The sequence below is a fragment of the Bos mutus genome, chromosome 23 (assembly GCF_027580195.1).
Source record: "Bos mutus isolate GX-2022 chromosome 23, NWIPB_WYAK_1.1, whole genome shotgun sequence".
Taxonomy (NCBI): domain Eukaryota; kingdom Metazoa; phylum Chordata; class Mammalia; order Artiodactyla; family Bovidae; genus Bos; species Bos mutus.
The window spans coordinates 31,332,507-31,354,539 of NC_091639.1; the positions used below are offsets into that span (position 1 = coordinate 31,332,507).

At 34.7% G+C, this 22,033-nt stretch overlaps 2 protein-coding genes across 13 annotated transcripts in view; one reads left to right on the plus strand and one right to left on the minus strand.

Moving 5' to 3' along the window:
- RUNX2 (RUNX family transcription factor 2) overlaps positions 1–3,754 on the minus strand; it is a 232,353-nt gene extending 228,599 nt beyond the window's left edge. For 3 of the 5 annotated variants that reach the window (XM_070361254.1, XM_070361252.1, XM_070361249.1), the window contains exons 1-2: positions 3,615–3,754; positions 3,289–3,411 (exon numbers count right to left, since the gene is read on the minus strand). In XM_070361254.1, the coding sequence (XP_070217355.1) occupies positions 3,289–3,346 (58 nt within the window). In that variant the 5' untranslated portion in view covers positions 3,347–3,411; positions 3,615–3,754. The other 2 variants (XM_070361251.1, XM_070361250.1) reach the window with 2 other exon arrangements.
- SUPT3H (SPT3 homolog, SAGA and STAGA complex component) overlaps positions 1–22,033 on the plus strand; it is a 414,689-nt gene that overhangs the window by 43,628 nt on the left and 349,028 nt on the right. The gene's annotated exons all lie outside the window — the stretch shown is intronic.

Here is a 22,033-nt window from a genome sequence, read left to right on the forward strand (position 1 = left end):
TTGAGGACCACCAGTGTATAAAATTGAAAGCACATGAGCTAGAAAAGGTTTGTAATTGATTAGCGCTGCTTGGAAGTATTGAAGTACATTGAGTTTTGATTTGTGAATGGTTCTATTCAATAAAGATTAATTCTGTGTGTTTGATAAAATCTTACTGCCTTCAATGAGTTAGTTTCTTCCCCCCTCTGCAGTTTATTTAACCATCAAATATTTCAGTGTTCTTTTAACAAACTGGAACATTTCTATCTTACTGAATTTAGCATTAGCATGACTGATTTAAATAAGTCAAACTATCAGTGATTAGCTTGAAGGGTGTAATCGAATAGATTAATTTTTTCTTCTTTTAAAATGACTAGAATATATCATAATATAATCATGTGTATTTCATGCTTTCTTGTGATTTAAAGACTATCAGGTTTATATAGACTAACAAAAATTTTTTTCTGATTTCTTTTAAATCTTTTATGTTCTAAAATATTATAATGTTTAAATGTGAAATCTTTACCAGTTTTCATGTAAAATTATGTTTATTTACTCTTATGTAAAATAATTCATAATAAGTATGTTTGGAAATTGCATCAACCTTGTTAGTTTTTAATAGGAGTGATCCTCTATGTATATTCTTTTTAAATCATCTCCCTGGATTTTGGAGTTTAGCTCTCTTATTTTAGAAGCAAGTTGTGACACTTTGTTGCTAGTCAGTCTTGAAACTATAAAGTCACTATCATTGGTATGAACCACAAGTATTGTTTTGGAAGTCAATGTTCACACATCACGTTCTGTTGGGCACTGTGATCAGTTGCAAAGTTTTATGTAGAAATTGTCAGCTGATATATTTTCATAAGTAAGTTTTTAATGGTAAGATACTCCATGAGTTACATCTGTTTTTTTAACAGACTTCATTTATGATAAATAATGAACAGATTTTGAGTAGCACAGATTGAAAATTCATACACACACACTTTCTCACATACTCACACATACACTCACATTGTTTTCCCTCATTATTTTGAGGTGAAGCAGTTGGTCAGCTTTGTCCCTCACCTAGGAAGAGCCTGAACTTTTAAAAGTATTTTACAAAATCGGAGTACATACTTTTGACATTTCATTAGGTTATTTTGGTGGTCAATTATGTAAAAATTTAAAGCCTAAAGTGAGGTTTCAGACTTCAGATAGATCCCAGAAGGGGGAAATGTTTGTAGTGTGATGATACCCTTGTACCTTCTGTCCACCACCCACCTGTAATTAGTCCGGTGAAGTGGGTTCATTTTATGTTCTCTATCCAGGCTCTCCAATACTGTTTGGGTGTGGGAAGGGGTAAATTCCACTTTGCAGAAGAGGAAGACTTAAGTTATGATGTATAAGCATATATGACATGTGATAGAAGATTATCTAATTCACTGTTACATGCCTTGTTTCTAACTTGATCAAGTTTTGAAAATTTTACTGTAGAAATAGTTATTAAAGATGTTTCAGAAATATAAGACTCCCTGACATGATAGAATAAAGAACATTTTAACATATTTTTTGTGACTATATTAATAACTTTAAATCTAATGCTGAAATAGTGCTTGAAATTTGTGTTCCTGATCTGGTTTGAAAAGTCATTATTTTTTTAAAGCAGAGTAATATTGTGAAGAGTAACTTAACTTCTTGAGGTGCCTGTTTCAAGTTATCCCTCCATACAACAATTGTTTTAAGCATTTTTACCCCTCTTTTTGAGTAGGAACAGCAAAAGTTTCCATGTAGAAACTATAATTACAAGAGTTGTTAATGCAGTCTAGTTGTGTATATGTTCTGCTTCCTTAATGCAGAAGTTTTTACAGTAATGCTTATTACCTTCCATTACATTAAAAAATAATCTGTGATTATTATATTGGATGTGCTATATCTGAGGGGGCCCACTTAGAGCTGTTGAGGAGTCACTACAGCAGTTTTACATTTTTTGGTAAAATACATAGTACATTTCCTCACCCTTTTAAGAGAAACCTTTTTTCTCCTTCAGGTTTAATTATTTCTCTTTGACCGAAACTAAGACTGATCCTCTGGTAGCCAGTTAAAATGTGTGAAGTAGGAGGAGTAAAGGAAACTCCAATTGTTAGTTGTAAGTGATAAAGCAAAGTTAATACAGGTATACGCAGCAAAAGGATTTATTTTAAGGGATAAAAGAAAATTTTATAAACTTGTCTTATAGAACATGTTGGACATCATAAAGAGAATCTTGTAAGTGTTTAGCTGTTTTACTATACTACCACTTTAGCTGATGAATGTTAAAGTAGTTTACTTTTTGTATCAACACTAACTGGAAATTAAATATTAATACTATATTATGCCTGTTTTATTTGAAGTCCAGCATGACTTAATTGGTCTGGCTCTTTTAAATCATGCAGAGTATCCTTACAGAATTTTCTTTTTTATGATACTAAACGATAACTCATTTGGTAGGTTCAAGAGTATGATTAAAAGAATCCTAGACGTTTTGATGTTTGTTGTGTGTTTATAACAAGTTCTACATGTGGGTAATAGTGTATAGATGTAAATGAAAATTGTATAGAAAGTTATGATTGCTTGTAAGTTTTTGAAGACTTCTGTGAGCTTTTTAATATCTTGGATTCCTGGGCAACTATAAAGAGTTTTTAAAAATGGCTGTTAAATACTTATCATAATTTTTTTCTGTTGAATATATGCTTTAGTTCTGTAAAATTGTTTAGAAACAAGCTTGTGCAGATAGCTTATGATGCAGTTTAAAATTATAAATAGATATCTTTTAGTTGAGCTGGTTAAAATGTTAGTTATACTGCAGGTTTCTTTCTCTGTTTTGCATGCTTGAGTATAATGTCAAGATACTTCTGTGGTCTGTTATTTTGTAAAATTGCTTCCTTTTTAAAGTTTGCTCAAATATTGGGAGCTGCCGGAATGAATACTTTTCACAATACTTTGACTAATTTAGTGTCTAATTTTATTTCAGTGAGGGTTAATGAGAATATTAAACTTTGCTTTACTGTTTCGGCTACCTCATTTCTATAACCCTAGAAAACATTTAGACTAATGTGAGATAATTTAATTTTTTCTATTTCAAGTCATTAGCCCGAGAAGTAGATAAGTTACAGATGCCAGAAGCACATTTGTACTGCAATTTCATTTTTCAGCTTTCAGTGCAACAAAACAGCATCATTATGACCTTTCATATAATGTTAGCCGGCGAAGCTAGCAAGTTTATCCGAGCAACATACCTTTCTGTTTAACAGGTTCATCTCTGATAGGATTTTAAAATATGATAACACTTACCCCAAAAGAAGTTTTGCTGACATGGTGTCACTGTGCTGAAGAGGCTGTTTGATGCCATAGTCCCTCCTTTTTTTTCAGATAGAACTTGTACCCTCTGTTGTAAATTCTGCTTGCAGCCTTAAACTGAAAACACAAACCATACCCAAACCTTGTTTTAGTTTTACAGTATGCCTGCAGTACATAGACTTGATATTTATTTTTTTTCTGTCAAGAAATTATGTAGCTGGTAGCATGGGAAAAGCAAGGAAACAAAACAAAAAAGAGAATGAGCAAATATTGGAAGGACCTACTATTACTGCATAGACTGTGGTTTAGAGAGCACTCACTGACTCTGTTGGTCTCGGTGGCTGGTAGGGACCTGCGGAGATTAACCATTTAAAAACCAGAGACTTCTTGCTGTCCTCCTGGAGAAAGTTTGCACCGCACTTGTGGTTCTGTGGTTGTTTGTGAGGCGAATGAAGCATTCACACAATCCAAAAAAGCAAAAGCTTTCAAACTCCTTTTTTTTGCAAGCACTATTACTGGAGAGACAGAATCATGTGGTTTGTGACCTCACAGTACTCACAGTCAAGTGGGACTGCCTACCACTGTGGCTTCCCCCCCTTGCTCATGCTCTCTCTTTCTTTCTCTCTCTCCCTCTGACAAAAGGCTTGTGGTAAGGCCCTTCCTGGCATCCAGAAGGATATAGCTTTTTAATTTTTGTGACTCATGAGGATTTGGATAGAATACAAACGCTGAAGGAGCCCAAACCCCTGTAAGGTTAAGCGTCTGTGGAGCAGAGCTCTGCAGTTGGGGGCTTTCTTTTCTATCCCCCACCCCTATATTTTTGGTGCCTCCTCCTTTTATTTAGTTCATTATTGTGTCTGTGGAGAAGTGAGCAAAATTGGCTCAAGAGGCGGTGTGTGAAGTCCTGAACAACAGTGATGATTTACAGTAATTTACATCTTTGGACTGTATCACATTCTGGGGTCTGCTTCATATTTGCTGGGTGATTGGAGTCCTGTTTTTCTTTTTCTTGTCTTCTTAAACTCGTGAATCTGTAACTCATTGTAAAAAAGTTTACCTTTTTTAAGGTCTGGTTGCAAACTGCTTGCTGGGCTTGACTGTAAATTGGCTGTCATGAAAGTGTTAGTCTGGGAATTCCTTTACAAATATTAAATCATGTCTGTCTAGTTTATGTATGATCAATACTGGATGCCGGCTCCTACAATAAAGATGAAATATAATTAGTACATTTTGTATTACGTTTACCTTTATCTCATGGCTAGTTTGAGTATCTTATAAAAATGAATAGCAAGAATTATAGCATAGTTTATTGGATGGATCTTAGTTTTCTTTATGCCTGTAATAATTTTTTATTTTTCAAGGAAATATACTCATTTTGTATAATCCTTTAAATAGTTTCTTTGGATATTAGTTTTAACAGAGCCTTTGATAGCAAATCTTATACAAATATAAAGTAAAATTCTTATGTTGTAACGTAGATTGTTAAATGTTATTGATTTTTCTGAGCTCAGAATGGAGTGGGTTAACAGAAGCTGTATTTTTTGTTTATAATAGAAGCTTTGAAATAAATTACAAAATGCTGTGTGTAGTAAGGAATAATGCACACAGAGTATGTGAGTCGTCTCGATTTGCTAATTCTGATTCAGAAGAAAATTGGAAACATCTTTGGGAAACTATCTCCTTTTTTGCCCCTTTGGACATGTATGTATAGAACTCATTTTCTTATTAGGATGATTATATATCATAGGCAGAGAATTTCATATTTATGAATAGAGCTTCCTGTTTTCATCAGTTGAGAGCGATGGGGTATTTTTCAACAAAAATTATCAAGCTGAACAGACCAATTTCTAGGCATTTTTTGGCCAGTTATCCACGCCACTCTGAATTTGCATGTTAGACTTCTTCCTGGTGTGATAGTAACCAGGAGTGGCATGAAGTAAATGACTGGGAGGGTGGGCGGAGACAGTGAATTACACAACATTATTCAGGGTATATAATGGGGTAGGGCTGGGAAATAGTAAGGAAGATATTAGAGCCAAAATGCCCCTTCGTGTGGTCATCCTAGCCTACTTCAATATCTGCTTTTGGTTTATATTCGGTAAAGATAAATGTACTAATGTGTTCGTAAGCTTCTTAGAAAAAAATAATTTCCCCAAAATACACTGGGAGGACATTGAAATGGCTTTAATCCTTTATTATTCAAATGTCTAGAACTTTTCCATAATAAACTTTTAGTGATAAAAGAAATACATTTTAGTGTTTTATTCAAAATACAGATTTGTCGTGCCTCATCATGTATGTAAACAGATTTTACATTGAAAACTAAAAGATTTCATTTATCGTGCAGTTATTCGTGCAAAAAGAGAAAAGTCATTCATTGATTCTCTTTCTTAAATAAGGCGTGCAGTGGGATCCGTAGCTATAATTAATATCTAAAGTAAGTTAAAGGACAACTTTGTCCATATAATTTGTGGAATTTTCAAGCATAATTCCATATGCTCATGCAATAGCACAGAATTAGGCAATTGAGAAAAATGTAGTAGTCTGATAAGTATAAACGTTTTTTTCTTTCCAGATTTTTTCCAGTTATGATTCCGTGACATCTTGTAACCCCAACTTTTTGCTAAATGTTTTCTCCCTTAAAATATTTTTTTAAATTAAGTGTACTATGACCCTCTAAATTAACTGTGTATGTATTTGAATAATTTCTAACATCTATGTGTCTCTTAACTGCTTGTTCTCTTTTGCAGGTAACCCTTCTGCACATAATTTTTAGGTCAGAGTAAAGCACTCTTACTACTTAATAGCTTAGTAGATATTGTTGACTATGACCTTTCTGCTCTGGGTGAGGCCCATCTCATTCTGACTGGAGAACATATGAGGTCATGAGCTTTAAAGTTTGTATATTCATTATCTGCATACACAAAAACACATACATGTATTTTTTTTCTTTTTCTAAATTGAAAATCTATCCTCTTTGGAGTAAATATTACTTTGGGGTAAAAATTTAAAAACAATAGTGATAACGGGTACACATTTGATAATTGACAGTTTGTTTCATTAGAAATAGCTTACCACATATGATGAAGAGGGACTGACTCAGCAGAGTCATTGCAGATAAAGCCCTTGATTATGCTTCACATCAGAAATGAAAGCCACAGGGTTTTTTTTGTTGTTGTCTGGTTTTTAAAGACCCTCAAAACTTCATTTTTTCGGGGGATATATGAGTATTTGTTATGTTGAAGTAAGTAATGAATTTAACTCTGCTGTATAAATTATGTATTATAATGCCATGGAAATTATAGCTTTGAACTTGAAAACAGTTTCACAAAAGTAATTTTGCTTCCCATTACCTTATATTTAATAAGTTTGTCAACATTGGTTGAACTTTTTATATTGTATATTGTTAGATGATATAACACTGTAATGTTTTAAATACTACATATAGCTTCATTGTTACCTTTTGAATCATTTTAAAAATTTTCTGAATTAATGATCCTTTTATAATACAATCATTTTATCACTATCAGTCTTGTGCCCATTTCTGTTTTTTTTAAATTGTTTTAAACTTCTCTTTGTTGCTACTCTATTTTTTCTTTTAGTTGAGAACAGTAGAAGCAGCAAAATAGGTTTGATGTAGGAGTTGTATAAATTGTAGAAATCCTATTTTGGCTTAAAATGTTCTCATTGATTATGAGGTTTTAGCAGGGAATTTTCTTATTGTTTCAGCGTGGTATGTGGCAATTTTTTTGACAGTTTTTTTTGATTTAATGTATAGCTATTGAGACATATATAGAATTTATTGGATCTTATATTGATGCTTTGAAAAATGTTTATATTAGTAAAATACATATAATTTTATTAATATTTTAAATTATGATTATGAGAGATTTAATTCTACTTATTTTAATGGAATATATATCCATGTTAACTGCACACATATGTGCAGTTGTATGTATGTGCAAGGTATTATTTTGTGGTACTTTAAAACATTTATGTGGTGTGTGTATATATATGTATTGTATAAAATGTGATATTTTTTTGTAATGGGAGTACTGTTTGTTTTCCTCTGCAGTGTCTTTCAGTTTTGTGAAAACCCAAAACACTGCCATATCCATGATTGTTTGAACAACTTCATTTGGTTGGTATAAGCAGCTTTCTGGCTGACCGTGAGATGATGTGGAAATTGGATGCCAAAAGAGAAAGTAGTTAACTTCTGTCTCTCTCTCTCTCCCCTTCTCTTTCCCTTTCCACTCCTCCCACTTTCTTCCCTTTCTCCTCCAGGCTTTTTTGGTTTCTCTTTCTCTGTTTTGACATTTCTGTAAAATCTCAGAGTAGATTCTTAAGGTCCTTGTAGGCGATATTGACATTAATCTTCACTAATGAATATGTAGGAGGTCTGCAGCTTCTAACATTCAAGGCGAATTATCGTTATAGCTTGATATAGTACACCTCATTTGTTAGGTGGTATTGGCATCTGATTACAGAGATTTTCTTTCTTTTAACAATTTTAAGTCCTTCCTCAGTGTTAATTTACTTTAACATTATTTCACACGAATTTAGGACTTTAATTGTGAGGATTACTTTTTTTCTCCCTTGGACAGTTTTTCAAAGTACATAGTGATCCATACTTGTTTAATGTTACTGTATAAATCATGTTTCTTATAATTATTAAAACAATTCATCTTCTATTGCTGTCACTTTTCTAAGGAGAAAAAAAGGCGAGAACTTGCAGAAAATATGGGAAACATGCTCATATGACAGCTGAGGATGTGGCTAGGGTAAAGCAGGAAACTCCTACCCACAATGCAATGTTACATATACTACCACTTAATAAAATTTATATCAAACATGCTACTGACAAAACCAAAGAAAAATAATATCCCTGCGATACTAGTTAACGTACTAAATATATCTAGGGAAAAGTGAAACTAATCTTTTTGGAACCTTTGTACTTAGAGAATGTAGTAAATGAAACTAGGGCATCATAGCACATTGGAGCCTTTGTGCTATGGGTCTTGCTTGTAGGTGAAACCGTCCTATAATGTGAACTTTTTGGATATTCACTTTCCTGGAAAAGGCACAAAAGGGCACCTTTTTTTCTTTTTTGATTGAATCGTTGCAGTATTATACAAGGTTCGAGAACATCGTCATCTAGTAAGAAAAGTAAATTATGAGATGTTCATCATATTTGTATAAACTCTTTACCCAGCAAGGTATATTTCTTTGCATTTTAAGTTGGTTTTTATTGCCAGATTTGACATGGGATTCTAAGTGTTCATTGGAGGCAGTTTTCTTTCCAAAGTAATTGTTTTTCTTGCTATTTATTTATTGTAACCTACCTATAGCTTACCTGGCCAGTCTATATGCTTTACTAAAGGGAGGTTAGTCTGAAGCAGAAAAACTTCTTCTATAATGTCATTGAAAAAGATACGAAGATATCTTCTGTAAAAGAAAAACAGGTTTTAATATCCTTAGAGTTTCTGTTTTAAGTCTTAATTTCTTATGCTCTTAACTGTCAGACTTTAGTAATCTGGATGAATTTAGTACATTAGTAATTTAGATGAATTTTGAGATTTTATAAGGGAGATTTTCAAATATTTAAATAAGGGAAGATGAGAGAGGTTTCAAATTGGTAAATAATGTATAGAGATTGTGTGAGATAAAGAACAGAAGAGACTATGAAGTTAGTGTTAGTTTTGAAAGATTCTTAGTATTCCCAGTTACGTAAATGCTGCTGTTTCAGACCTGCCATGGTATTTGTCATCTCACCATTTAAACGTTAGTATTTTGTCTGTCTGTCTGTATCTTTGTTAAGGATGGGTTGCTTAATTGTTTGAAGTGTTTTCTCCTGTAGAGACTGCTTATCAATAACAGCTGTAGCGCTGTGGCTTTTCTCCATGGACTCATGGTGGTCTTTGGAACCACGTTCTTCAGCTTTGACAGGTGAGACAGAGGCTCTCCAGTGCCACTGCATTCGGATGAATCTAGCTGTGGTTGGAGAAAGTGCATCTTGCCAAAGTATATGGGTGAGACCACACACAGCCTTTAAAATAGTTATTGTAGGCTTATTTTTAGGGATACATGTCTTGACAGTTCTTTTATTTGTATGCCAATTTCATCGCTGTGTATAGATTTTTCATTGGTTTCTGTAAAGGGAGTTGCAGATTTAGGTCTCTCTATTTGTTAAGTCTTGTGTATAATTTACACTGGAAAATACTTTGAGTTCAGCCATAATTAACAATGCAGAGAATATATTGAAAATGAATCACTAGAATACTGATCTTTTTGTTTTTATAAATTTGATGGTATTCCCCTTGGAAATCTCAATTTCCCAGTCAGTTTAGTAGTCAAAAATTGCTTCAATTTGTACTTTAAGATTAAATAAATTATGAAAGAATTTGAAAATATTTATAAACTTGACTTGTATTCATAATAAGAAAAAACTTGTGGTCCGTGCTATTCAGGAGTACGTATTTCTATAATATTGGTATAATAAAGCATTGTTCAAAATACAAGTTCTGTGCTTAAATAAAAGCTTGCAAACTTTGAAACAAATTGCCAAAGAAGTCAGTTTCTTAGTGCATAGGCATAATATGCAAGCTATTCAGTCTTTTTATGGGATGATTAAAACTTTATTTAACTTGGTGAACTCTAAAAATTCACCATATGTTTTTTAAAAAAGCATGTTTTGTCTTCTAAAACTGGCTTTTTCAGTGACCGGTAAAGAGCATGTTTTAGGCTTTTATAAAATATTGCTTCTTTTTATAAGATGATACAGTATTTGGATAGTTAGTTATTCATGATTTCCTATTATTCGTGATAGTGGTATTAAAACGTAATTTCTTAAGTCCTGGCATGTCTTGGTGACAAGACTTTTCACTTGATCAGTGGATGTTGGCTACGTATATATTTATAAAAAATATAATCAACTATGATAAGACTGTGGTTTCATTCTAAATATTTTCATAGTGAAAACAGAATCTACTGAGATAATTGGAAATTCAGTTTCCTTCCCATCATTATCCCAATACCTTTTCATTTCTAATGGTTCTGGCAGGAAAGGTCTGGGGAAGTTTTGTTCCTACAGCTTTTCTAGAGAACAAGTTTTTGGAAAGAAGAGAGAAGATAGTATACCCCAAAAGACTATTTAAAGAAAAATTTGGTCCTTGTCACTCAGAAACTGGTCATGTATGTGAACCTTGATTGGATGCTAGATTTTAAAAAAAGCTTTGTAAGTCATATTTAGGATATTTGAGGAAACTGGAATGTGACTTGATATTGATGATACCATGGAATGTTAATTAAGCATGATCATGCTGTGCACATTCAAAGGAAAATATCTTTACTCTTAACAAGGTACGTGATGAGTTATTTTCATGAAGTCAGTACTATACTTAATCAAATTCATACAGAAAACAGATGTGGCAAAATGTTAACAATTGGTGAGTCCAGGTGAAGGACTTTTTTTTTTTTTTTTGCTGTTTATTTTAGGCTTCCCGGATGGCTCAGTGGGTAAAAAATCTGCCTGCCAATGCAAGAGACTCGAGTTTGCTCCCTGGTTTGGGAAGAGCCTCTGGAGGAGAAAATGGCAACCCACTCCAGTATTCTTGCCTGAAAAATCCCACGGATAAAGGAGTCTAGTGGGCTACAGTCCAAAGAGTTGCAAAGAGTCAGACACAACTGAGCACAAATTTACTCTTTTTCATCTTAAACAATAACTTCTGAAAGGTGAAACATTTTATAGGAAAAGTATATGGGGATTTGATTTCAAATTGAAATCAGATAGATGGGGAAAATTAATTTATTTGTATAATAGTAAGTTTTTTTTTTTTAATGAATATGGATAGCTTGGGGTATATATAGCAATTTTAGGTTTTAGTTTATAGTTTTGTTTTTACTTTGGAATTCTGTTCATATTAAATAATTTTCACAAATTTATATGTGGCAAATGTAAATTGGAAATGGTAAATTATTTTTGAAAATCAGTTCAGTTCAGTAGCTTAGTCATATCTGACTCTCTGCAATCCAAGGACCGCAGCACGCCAGACTTCCCTGTCCATCACAAACTCCTGGAGCTTACTCAGACTCATGTCCATCGAGTCAGTGATGTCATCCAGCCATCTCATCCTCTGTCGTCTCCTTTTCCTCCCACCTTCAGTCTTTCCCAGCATCAGGGTCTTTTCCAGTGAGTCAGTTCTTCGCATCAGGTGGCCAAAATATTGGAGTTTCAGTGTCAGCATCAGTCCTTCCAATGAATTTTCAGGACTGATTTCCTTTAGGATTGACTGGTTGGATCTCTTTGCTGTCCAAGGGACTCAAGAGTTTTCTCCAGTACCACAGTTCAAAAGCATCAGTTCTTCAGCGCTCAGCTTTCTTTATAGTCCAACTCTCACATCCAGACATGATTATTGGAAAAATCATAGCTTTGATTAGATGGACTTTTGTTGGTAATGTCTCTCCTTTTTAATATACGGTCTAGGTTTGTCATAGCTTTTCTTCCAAGGAGCAAGTGTCTTTTCATTTCATGGCTGCAGTCACCATCTGCAGTGATTTTGGAGCCCCCCAAAATAAAGTCTTTCTCTCTTTCAATTATTTCCTCATCTGTTTGCCATGAAGTGATGGGACCGGATGCCATGATCTTCGTTTTCTGAATGTTGAGCTTTAAGCCAACTTTTTCACTCTCCTGTTTCACCTTCATCAAGAGGCTCTTTAGTTCTTCTTCGCTTTCTGCCATAAGGGTGGTGTCATCTGCATATCTGAGGTTATTGATATTTCTCCCTGCAATCTTGATTCCAGTTTGTGCTTCATCCAGCCTAGCATTTTGCATGATATACTCTTCAGATAAGTTAAATTTGAAAATAGCCAACTAAAAAATTACACTTTTGTATTATAGTAACTCAAGTCTGGAGAAGGCAATGGCACCCCACTCCAGTACTCTTGCCTGGAGAATCCCATGGATGGAGGAGCCTGGTGGGCTGCGGTCCATGGGATCGCTAGGAGTTGGATATGACTGAGCGACTTCACTTTCGCTTTTCACTTTCATGCATTGGAGAAGGAAATAGCAATCTACTCTAGTGTTCTTGCCTGGAGAATCCCAGGGACGGGGGAGCCTGGTGGGCTGCCATCTGTGGGGTCACACAGAATCTGACGTGACTGAAGTGACTTGGCAGTTGGCAGTAACTCAAGTCTAGACCAATAAACTAGAGGTTTTTGAGCCTTAAAATAAACATGTTGTTACTATGTCATTGTTTATTAATTGGATGCTTCTAAACTATGTAAAATGCCTTTAAAAGTAATGATAATATTCCTGTGACTTTTATCCACAGATTTATTTTCTTTTCAGATTGTTCTGGATTTAATGCCCAAGCATAAAATATTTAAAAAATCTTGTTAGAGATTATGAACTATTTTCTCTTTTTCATTTATATTTGAATTTAAATCTGAGTAAAGGAATAATTAATTTTGATATTACTTAATCTCTAAAACATTCATTTTACCCATCACTGTATATAATGTCCAAAGTAAACTAGTTTTCTGAGGATTCATCTACATTAGCTAGACTGACTATTGGGTGATGATGATGATTACAACAAATGAGCAGGAAAAGGACCCATTATTTGTTTTTCATTGGTAAAGACCAGTTGAACCCATATTTTGATCTGAACTTGATAGTGTATCAAATTAATAGTGTATTAATACTTTAAAATACATGTGTTAATACTTAGTATATAAATACTTAAAATATGTGTTAATACTTTAAAATAAATGAAGTATATATAAAATGAGTGTCTTTTTTTTTTTTTTTTTAAAGTATTTATTTTTGTTTATTTATTTGGATGCCCCAGGTCTTAATTGTGGCATGTGGGATCTAGTTCCCTGGCCAGGGATCAAACCTTGCCCCCTTGCACTGGGAGCGTGGAGTCTTAGCCACTGGACCACCAAGGAAGTCCCAAGATGATATAGTTTTAAAGAAAAGTTTACAGTTCATATTCTTAAACACCTTATTTTAGCCACGATTATTTTAAGCAATTCCAGTTATTACATACCTAACTAAGGATCAGACAGTTGAAAAATTAGTACTATATAAATCTCATAAAATTTTATTGTAAAGGAGCAGTCTCCCTCCCTTTTTTCTCCTCTGTAAGCTCTTGGTCTTTGCCTATTTATCCTCATTTATTATAAAGTTCTAACATGATTGTTTTTACACTACTCCCCTTTCCCCAATATTTAATTATAAGACAGACACATAAATCATGGCAAGTCATGAGACTAGCCTGTCTGGGAGGTAAACAGAAGCCTCAAAAAGCATCCTCCAAGGTCATTTAAATGGATTCAAACTCCCTTATCTACTTTAATAGTTTTTAAAAGGTGTCATTGTTTTGAAAGTAGTTAAACAGGAGGAACAGTTTATTAACCTTACTTTGTTTTAAAAGTTAAAGAAATATTTAGAGAAGATTTTTATCCAAAATTCGTAACAGTTTTGGCATTTAAAGTTATAATGTTCATTAATAGGAAGATTAACTTTTGAGGAATAAAACCTGACCTAAAATTTAATGATCATATACAGATTTATTTATTATGTTTTGCTTTCTCTTTGTACAATTTTAAATTTCTGGAGTTCTTGTCCTTTTAGCTATCAACTCATATTTTTTAAAATATTAGAACTCCTAAAGGTTGCATGTTTCTGGAAGAGCATAGAGATTATTCCATGTAATTGGTATATATGACAGCATTGATCTGTATTTACTGCATGAAATCTTTATAAAGCTTAACACTGGAAATGTGAGAAAGAACCACTTAAAAACTTGATAGGTTTTATTTTTTAGAGCCATTTTTATTTTTACTGAAATTTGAGCAGAAGGTATAGAGTTCCTAATATGCTTCCATCAGCCCTCAATTTCCATTGCTAATATTCAGTTCAGTTCAGTCGCTCAGTCGTGTCCGACTCTTTGCGACCCCATGAATTGCGGCACGCCAGGCCTCCCTGTCCATCACCAACTCCCAGAGTCCACCCAAACCCATGTCCATTGTGTCAATGATGCCATCCAACCATCTCGTCCTCTGTCATCCCCTTCTCCTCCTGCCCTCAGTCTTTCCCAGCATCAGGGTCTTTTCAGATGAGTCACCTCTTTGCATCTGGTGGCCAAAGTATTGGAGTTTCACGGGGCCTTGTGTTTGTTACAGTTGATGAACCGGTGTTGATACGTTATCTCCTGAAGTCAGTAGTTTATATTAGGCATCACTCTTTATATTGTGCAGTTCTGAGGCTTGATCCAATGTCTCATGTTATGTATCCATTATTATAGTATGGTACAGAATATTTTTTCTAGAAATTGCCACAAAATTTTGGTTAAATATGCATAACAAAATTTAATGTCTTAACTATTTTAGCAACTGGTGTTTTATTCTCTCTATAGGGCTTTTTCAGAATGTCGTAAAGTTGGAATTATACAAAATTAAGCCTTTTCAGGCTGAATTAGCAGTGTTCATTTTAGCTTCTTCTGTGTTTTTTTTGTGACTTCAAAGCTGACTTCTTTTTACTTCTGAAAAATATTTCATTGTATGGACATACCACAGTTTATCAATTTACGTACTGAAGGAAATGTTGGCTCCTTCCAGTTTCTGGCAGTTACGAATAAAGCTGCTATAAATGTGAGTGCTGGGTTTTTATGGATGTAAGTTTCAAATCATTGGAGTAAATACTTAGGAACGCAGTTTCTAGATTGTCTGCTGGATCATATTTAACTTTGTAGGAAACTGACAAATGGTCATCCAGAGTGGCTGTATCACTTTGTATTCATAGTAGTAAAGGTAGTAGCTTCCGTTGCTCCCTGCTTGTCAGCTGTTGCTGTTCACAGTGTTTTAGATTTTAGCTCCTCTGCTAGGTGTGTAGTGATACCTCATCACTGTTTTAATTTGTAATTCCTTAATGGCAAATGGTGTTAAGCAACTTTTCATGTGCTTATTTGCCATTTATATCTCTTAGGGAGGTATCTGTTCAGATCTTTCCCCAATTTTAAATTAAAAATTTTTAAATTGACTTTTAAGAGTTTTTTGTATATACCACATTTTGTTTATACATTCATTTGTTGATGGACACTTGAATTATCTCTACCTTTAGGTCATCGTGAATAATGCTGTAATTGAACATTCTATACCTTCATGTTCTTTCCTTGGTTTATTGCATTAGCTAGAACTTCTCATGTGATGCTGAATAGGAGTGATGAAAGGTAATATCATTGCCTTGTTACTGATCTTAGGGAGGAAAGCTTAGTTTCTCACCATCAAGTATGACATTAGCTGTGGAATATTTTGCATATATTTGTTATCAAGTTGAAGAACTTTAATTTGCTGAGAATTTTTATCATTAATAGGTGTTGAATTTTGTGAAATTTTATCTATCTATAGGAGCATATGGTCTTTAGTCTTTTGGTATGATGGATTAGATATGTTGATTCTCAAATAATTCCCATTTGGTTGTGGTGAATACTTCTTTTTATACATTATTGAATTTTATGGAGGTTTTTTTTTTTCATTTATATTCACGGAAGATGTTGTTATGTATTTTTCCTTACTTATAATGTCTTTGGTAATAGAGAATGGTGATCTCATAGAATGAGTTAGGAAGTATTCCCTCTGGATCAGATTGTAGAGAATTGCAGGTAATTTCTTCCTTAAATTTGCTAGAATTCACCAGTGCAACCATGTGGGTCTGGCTCTTTCTGTTTTGGAAAATTATTAATTACTCATTCAATTTTTAAAATAGATATTGTCCTATTCAGATGATCTGTTTGTCATTGTGTAAGTTTTGGTAACCTATGTCTTTCAAGGAATTGATAGTAGTCTAAGATGAGAATTCTTTGCAGGTGACTGAGGGCATGCTTTTATATAAAAAAATTTAAGGAAGAGAATAAGGTAACAAGAAGCCACCACTGTAGAAGAAATGAAGAGTGCTTTTTCTGATTTGTTTTTGTTGTTCAGTTGTGAAGTTGTGTCTGACTCTTTGCATCCCTGTTGACTGTAGCACGCCAGGCTCGGCTGTCCTTCACTAACTCCTGGAGTTTGCTCAGATTCGTGTCCATTGAGTTGGTGATACTGCCTAACCATCTCATCCTGTACCACTCGCTTCTCCTTTTGCCTTCAGTCTTTCCCAGCATCAGGGTCTTTCCAATGAATCAGCTCTTTGCATTCGGTAGTCCAAGTATTGGAGATGCAGCTTCAACATCAGTCCTTCAATGAATATCCAGGGTTGATTTCCTTTAGTATTGACTGATTTGATCTCCTTGCAGTCCAAGGGCCTCTTAAAAGTCTTCTCCAGCAGCACAGTTCAAAAGCATCAGTTCTTTAGCAGTCAGCCTTCTTTATGGTCCGACTCTCACATCTGTACCTGACTACTGAAAAAACATAGTTTTGAGTATATGGACCTTTGTTTGCAAAGTGATGTCTCTGCTTTTTAATATGTTATCTAGTTTTGTCATAGCTTTCCTTCCAGGGAACAAGCATCTTAATTTCATGGCTGTAGTCACTGTCTGCACTGATTTTGGAGCCCAAGAAAAAAAAAAAATCTGTCATTGCTTCCACTTTTTCCCCTTCTATTTGACATGAAGTGATGGGACTGGATGCCATGATCTTAGCTTTTTGAATGTTGAGTTTTAAGTCAGCGTTTCACTCTCATCTTTCACCCACATCAAGAGGCTGTTTAGTTCCTCTTCACTTTCTGCCATTAGAGTGGTATCATCTGCATGTCTGAGGTTGTTGATGTTTCCCTCGGCAATCTTCATTCCAGCTTGTGATTCATCCAGCCCAGCATTTTACAGGATGTACTCTGAATTTAAGTGAAATAAACAAGGTGACCGTATACAGCGTTGTTGTAGTTCTTTCCCAATTTTCAACCAGTCATTTGTTCCATGTCCAGTTCTAAGTGTTGCTTCTTTACCTGCATGCAGGTTTCCCCAAGAGACCGGTCAGGTGGTCTGGTACTCCTGTCTCTAAGAATTTTCCACAGTATGTTGTGATCCACACGGTCTTAGGTTTTAGCAGAAGTAGATGTTTTTCTGGAATTCTGTTGCTTTCTGCATGATCCAGTGAATGTTGTTCTTTTCCTTTCTTTTCTTTGATTGTGGTCAGCCTTGTGGTTGTGAACCACAGTGTTCTTTAAAATTGAACTAACACTCATCCTAAGATTGTAAGGATCATTTAAATAACTTGGCAGATAAAATATTTGGCATATTACAGAGTATCATACATTTATCTTTACTTTTTATGTTGTGATGTGCAGTTCAAACTGAAATTGGATTCAAATCATGGGTATGTTTCTTAGTTTTTACAAGACGTGTATAGAAAGGGAATCATAAAACTAGATTATGATCAACCATTGGGAAAACTAATTGAGGCCTACAGTATTAAGTTTTTGGTTGTCCCTTTTTACTTTTAAAATATACTATTCTTGATAACAGTTTCTGTATAAGATGGCTGAGAATCTATTTCATTTTCAGTGCCTGTTTGTTGGCTGAAGGGCTGCATTCACTAAAATTTGCCATTGGTAGGCTTTGTTGTAAATCATGTTTATATTAATTTAGAAAAATGGCAGAATGTTGCATAATATGAAGAACATAGGCACTTGTAATTCTTTTTCCTAGAGATAAAATTTTAAATCAGTCTTTTTTCTTTTTGTATGTATTTGATACATACGTATGTATATATATGTGATGCTTTAATTTAATTTTTAAGTTAACATTGTGGTATGTTTTCTAAATATAAGAAATCTCTGTAATACCATTTTAGTTGCTACATAGTATTCCTTCTTGTAGGTGTTATAGTATTTTCATATGGTTGAAGTATTATTTTTCTAGTTTGTATATTTAACACCTTTTTTTTTTGGTGTTTGGGATCTTCAATTATTTTAAGGTTTCTTTTATTTCAGGGGCTACCTGTTTTAGAACCTGTTACTGCTTTTGTTTTAAATAGTCACCAGTTTAATATCATTACTTTGTATAATTCAATGAAGCATCTTTACTTATTTTGATGCTTTTAAAACTGGAAACTTCTGTGGTTTTTATGGCTTTTTACCGGGGATAATCAAAAGCCATAAGATTAAAATGAACCATATTTTGGAAGCATCATTTTTAAGTTTGAGTAAGTAACTTTAAAAATATAATTATAATGTGGATGTGTTATGAGATCAAGGTAAAGTTAGGAAATTTAAATACAGAACTGGAGATTTCAAAAAATTTTGATAAATTCTGACATTTTGGTAGGGAGTTTTGAGAAATAAATTGGTTTAGTTTGCAATATATAAGATTTTCAAAATTTATCATTTAGTTCATAAAATAATGAGTATGCTGTTAATCTTCAGTCATGTATTTTTCTCATTTGAGCAGACCAAGTAGCTGTGTGTGTGTTACTATGTATTGTTTTGGACTTTTGAGTTATTTGTCATTAAGAATTAGATTGCTGCTGCTGCTGCTAAGTCGCTTCAGTTGTGTCCAACTCTGTGACCCCATAGACAGCAGCCCACCAGGCTCCCCCGTCCCTGGGATCCTCCAGGCAAGAACACTGGAGTGGGTTGCCATCTCCTTCTCCAATGCATGAAAGTGAAAAGTGAAAGTGAAGTAGCTCAGTCGTGTCCAACTCTTAGCGACCTCATGGACTGCAGCTTACCAAGCTCCTCCATCCATGGAATTTTCTAGGCAAGAGTACTGGAGTGGGGTGCCATTGCCTTCTCCGAAGAATTAGATTACATTTTAATAAATATTCTTTAGATATGTTAGGCATATCTTGTAAGATTTGTTTCTGGTTTTTGTAAATGATTTGATATTTTACAGATAGATCAAGTCACAGATGTGTGGAAATTAACTGTGAAACATCTTTAATTCTTCTCTTCAATCCATTTTTCCTTCATTTAAGTAACTAAAATTAAATAAAGAATTTTAGTTTTTCCTGATTATGAAACTTACACATGTACTTTGTTGAAGTGTAGAAAACAAAATTTTTCATTGGCACCATCATTCTTCCAGTCATTCAGTTTGCTGTTTTGTCTTTGACTCTGTTTTTTTAATCCTTATCCCTTGTTTTTCTGTATCCTTTCTTTTCCTTCCAGTTTTCCAACTTGGTTTAGACTCAGAACTTCCCTACTTTGGTCTTATGAATTATGACCTCATTCCTCTGTCTCTAAATTTATGCACTCTAGTACTTTTAAACTTTTATTACTACAGACCGCTTATATACTTATATATAGTTAGGTTACATGCTTGTTCTAGGTAACAGTACTAAACATTATATCCTGAAGTTGTTTCTTGCTGTCTGTGTTTCCTTTTATTTCATTGGCTTCCTTGTCTCCACTTTCTGAAGTCCTGGTCATCCTTCAAGTTTTCATAAACCCTACCTTTTTGTAAAACTGTTGAGTGAATTTCGGAATGAGAGCCGCATGAGGCTATAGAAACCTAACCGCTCTGGACTTTGTCAAAACTGTGTTCTAGCTCCAGCTCTGCTGATGATCAACTCTGTGATTCAACCTCTGGAATTTTCTGCTGCTTCATCTCTACAGTGGGCATAATCATTTTATGAATATTGTGAAAATTAAATTAGATAATATTTCTAAAGTGCCTAATACAAGGAACTGGTTAAGTAAATTGTGCTGTGTCACTCGTTCAGTATGTATGGGATGTCTGGATGTGCTGGGTCTTCTCTAGGTGACGAGCTACACAGGGAAGTAGATGTTGAAATTTTAAAATTATATGTATCATTAATAATTTAAGTGAGAGAGGTTATGAAGGTGATAGAAAGTAGGACTGTCTTTTATATTTTCAGTAATAAAAGCAAAAGTACCTGTGCTTGAACAGCAAAAAGGCCTGTTCCTACTGCAGCTAAAGAGACTCTATATAGAATGTTTATGAACGAATCTTTAGATTTTTTTAAACCAGGGTAGCTTTAGGATTGGAGAAGGCAATGGCACCCCACTCCAGTACCCTTGCCTGGAAAATCCCATGGATGGAGGAGCCTGGTAGGCTGCAGTCCATGGGGTCACTAAGAATCTGACACGACCAAGCGACTTCACTTTCACTTTTCACTTTCATGCATTGGAGAAGGAGATGGCAACCCACTCCAGTGTTCTTGCCTGGAGAATCCCAGGGACGGGGGAGCCTGGTGGGCTGCCGTCTATGGGGTCGCACAGAGTCGGACACGACTGAAGCGACTTAGTAGAAGCAGCAGCTTTAGGATGGTGTGATTTAGGTTGATAAACCTCAACCTCACTGTTTTCATCTATAAGATAGGGTTAAGAGTACTTCCTCTCAGTTCAGTTCAGTTGCTCAGTCGTGTCTGACTCTTTGCGATCCCACGGACTGCAGCATGCCAGGCTTCCCTGTCCATCAACTCCCGGAGCTTGCTCAAACTCATGTCCATCAAGTTGTTGATGCCATTCAACCATCTCATCCTCTGTCGTTCCCTTCTCCTCCTGGCCTCAATCTTAAGAATGTGAATAGATTATGTAAGCCAGTTAGCACAGGGCCACAGTGCTCTTGTAGGTCCTCAATAGTAACACCACAAGAGATAAAGAAATGGAAGTACATGAATGCTAAGTGACTAATCCACAGTTTTGCAGTTAGGAGTTGGTAATGGCAGCAAAAGCAGCTGCCATTGTCACCTACCTCTCTCACTGCCTTCTTTGAGTTTGTGGTTTCTGGTATCACCAAAGTTTTATCCATGTTGTTTTTACTGCAGATGTTTGTTACATGGAAGAATAGGCAAGGGGAGAGAATCATAGTGAATTTTCCTTGGCAGTTGAGAGGAATTGGCCTATCAGTAATACTTGCTGATCCTCAAGAGTCTAGAGAGTCTGGTGAAATACTGTATATCCAGAATTACTATTAGATTGCTGAAAGGTCATAAGATTGATAATCTAATTGTGGTTTAGATTGACTTCTAAGAGAACAAGTAATATTTTGAGAACTCTTTGTTCTACTTGGTGATACCATTGATATAAGGAAAGCTGTATTATCTTTGAATTCTGAAGGGTATCATTTACATTTTTTTTCTATCACTTAATAACTATGACTTTGGATAAACCACATAACCTCTGAGCTGCTATCTGAAATCATTAAAAGTGATGATAATGCATCATGAAAGATTATTGTAAGGCTAAAATGAGATTAAGTTTAATACCCCCTAACATAATGCTTAGCTCGTAGTAGATGTGGCATTCATTCATTATATCATTGCTTTGTCAGCTGTGAAGCTTCTCATTTTATCTTCCTTTTGCAAATGAGGATGCAGAAGCCCAGAATTGACCCAGCTCATACAGCCAATAGGTAGTGGGTCTAGGATTGGAACCCAGATCCATCCACCTTCTTTGCTAACTAGAATTCTGTATAATGTTTTAGGTGGAATTTAGACCAGAAAGCGTTTCTGATATCTCTCATAGATTTTATCTTCTGAAGGCCAGTCTTTGCCGTTTCTCTCTTTTGCTGGCAGTGTAGAGGTTAAATAAGACTTTTTGGGGAAGTCTGTGGGACTGAATGCTGGGTACTTCACTTTCCTGACCTTCTAGTTCCTCATTTGTCAACTGGGAGTAGCATGGCATCTTTCTCAGTGGATTTTGTGATATCATACTGTGGGGTGGTTTAGGATGTAGAATAAGCCCTCAGTTAGTGTTAGCCACTGTTAAGATTTGACATTAGAATCAGTAGTATGCAGAGAGTTTGGAATTGGATAGACTTGAAGTCTGGTATAATTCTTC